Source organism: Octopus bimaculoides, chromosome 19 (genome assembly GCF_001194135.2).
Source record: "Octopus bimaculoides isolate UCB-OBI-ISO-001 chromosome 19, ASM119413v2, whole genome shotgun sequence".
Taxonomy (NCBI): domain Eukaryota; kingdom Metazoa; phylum Mollusca; class Cephalopoda; order Octopoda; family Octopodidae; genus Octopus; species Octopus bimaculoides.
Genome location: NC_068999.1, coordinates 41,827,566 through 41,830,044, shown reverse-complemented (window position 1 = coordinate 41,830,044; position 2,479 = coordinate 41,827,566). Strand labels below are relative to the sequence as shown.

Genomic DNA, 2,479 nt, shown 5'->3' with positions numbered 1-2,479 from the left:
GTAAAATTGGATTAGTGTGTTTAAATGTTGAGTGGAGCCCTGGCACAGTTTAGGCTACCTATTGTAGCTTAAACACACCAGCATCGGTTGTCAAGCGATATTGGGAGGGACAAACACTGAAACACCAACATATACACATCCGGTCAATTTTCCAAGCTTTACATATTTAAGACTAAACTAACCAAAATCTCTCTCTTCCTTTCCAAACCAGTATTATGTGATTCAAGGGAGCTTTAGACATTATTTTGATCAGCTCAACATGCAACCCAGAAGAGATCTTATTAGCACCCTCCCCTATTTTTTTCCAAACTTGTATTTATATCCATTATTAGACCTCTCACATACAATTAAATCCCTGCTGCTTCGTCTATTTATATCAATGTGAATCATTATTTTGTTCTGTTACATATTTTCACATTACACAACACCAAGTAGAATGTCTAGTTTTCTTTTTTCTTTTTTTTTTTTGAGGTGGAGAGCAGGTTTTTTTCTTTTTCCTTTTGGTTTGTCGTCATATTGTTTTCATTTGGCATTTTTATTTGTGGGTTTGTTTTTTTTGGAGCTTTTATTTTATTTTTTTTTCAATCTGGCAGTTTAGCTTGTCTTTTCTTTGTGTCTTTTCTACGATTGGAGCCAATGGTTTTATTTATTTATTTGATGTTTTCCTAACCAATTACCTCTTTTTTATCTGGCAAATTTTGGATGCTACTTCTCTTTTGTTTTTTGTTCTTTTTGTTATATGCAGGGGTGCTTATATATATATATATATATAGATATATTATAATAATAATAATAATAATAATAATAATAATAATAAAGAGTAAAATCATAAATGATTTTTACTGAATGGTCATCGCAGAAATAAAACCTCATAGGTAAATTTTATAAATATTTTATAATTATATACATAATTATAAAATATTTATATAGATAGATATACACATATAATACACACATGATGAATGTCCATCTGTTAGCAAGGAAAATCATGACTTACCTTTGTCCATGTAAAATGTCAGCAATGCCTGTGCAAGATTTTAGGTCTGATAAAGCTTTCACAACACATCCTTGATCTTCTCCACCCCATTGATATGATCCAGCGATAAGCTGGGGTGTGATATCTAACACCAAAATGGGTCGCAAGCTCAGGAATGTGAGAGTACCAAGATCTCAAGAGCAAGCAAAAGATCCCCAAAATATCCCATGCTATTCCCTGTATATCTGGTTTTATATCAGAATGACCTTCTCCAAGAGTTTTTTCTATGACTGGATGCCCTTTCTAACTCTAACCACTCCAAGAGTGTAATGGTTACTTTTACGTGCCACTAGCACAGATGCCAATGTCTGTGACACTGGTATCTGCCACAACTGTGATTTTTCTCAGCTTGATGGCTCTTTTCCTCAAGCACGACATAATGCCAAAAGGTCTCACTCCTTGCCTCCATAAGGCCCAATACTGTGCGATGATAAAATGCAGTTGCTGCACTCTGCAAAAGGATCATTGATAGGAAGTGCATTTAACCATAGAAGACATACCAAAGAATGGATTGTATAGATGAGAGGTGAATTCTGCAAACCACATCATAGACCAGCTGTCTTGAAGGGCAGCACCCTCAAATAGGTGCAGCACATATGCTAGGACACAACAACCTCCTAAGCAGACCGAGTGCAGATATGAATAGCATATGGGAACCAGTATTAAGGAAGGTTAGGCGAATATTAGATTTATAAGCCCTTAAATTCACTCCATAATTGCCCACGGGTATATGACGTAGTGGTTAAGAGTGTGGGCTACTAACCCCAAGATTTTGAGTTCGATCCCAAGTAGTGACCTGAATAATAATAATATCGAAAAATACCTTAGGAATGAGAACCCAGGTTTGAAATTTCCCAAGACACTTGACGAAGGCTGGAGGCGTATATCAGCTGAAACGTTGTATTAACAACAAACAAGATGAGGACAAATATCTGTCAAATGTAAATAATGTTCAAAAACTACATGTTTACAAAATGAATTTCTTAACCACACAACCATGTCTGTGCCTATGTTATGCAACATTTATTTTAATTTTGTGCTGTTTTTTTCCCCCCAAATTAAATAGCTAATGAAGAATTGATTTTAATAATTGGGCACCCACCCTTTTCCCAGTCAAACACCTGGCTACGCCCATAATGTATGCATAACAGAGCATGTGTTTGTCTGCTTTGATAGATCCATGTATTTTCGAAGGTACCGTTGATACTATTGAATAAGTTTTAGTAGTATTAAAACACCTGGATACAATTGTAAGGTGTTTCATTAATAATAAATGCATACAATCTCTACTTAATATTGTACCGAGAGCTTTTTGTTGGTTAATAGTCTCCTTGACTTTCTTTTGAGATACATTCATACACAAACACACACACACATATATATATACATGCACATATATATATATATATGTTAAAGTCTGTCATACCGGCCATGACGAAGGGA

At 35.0% G+C, this 2,479-nt stretch overlaps 1 protein-coding gene across 1 annotated transcript in view; it reads left to right on the top strand.

The window, feature by feature from the left end:
* Positions 1–2,479, top strand: part of LOC106873036 (filamin-B) — a 164,815-nt gene that overhangs the window by 137,696 nt on the left and 24,640 nt on the right. Inside the window, exon 37 of the mRNA XM_052974705.1 lies at positions 1,101–1,153. Coding sequence (XP_052830665.1) covers positions 1,101–1,153 — 53 coding nt within the window. The remainder of the gene's footprint in view (positions 1–1,100; positions 1,154–2,479) is intronic.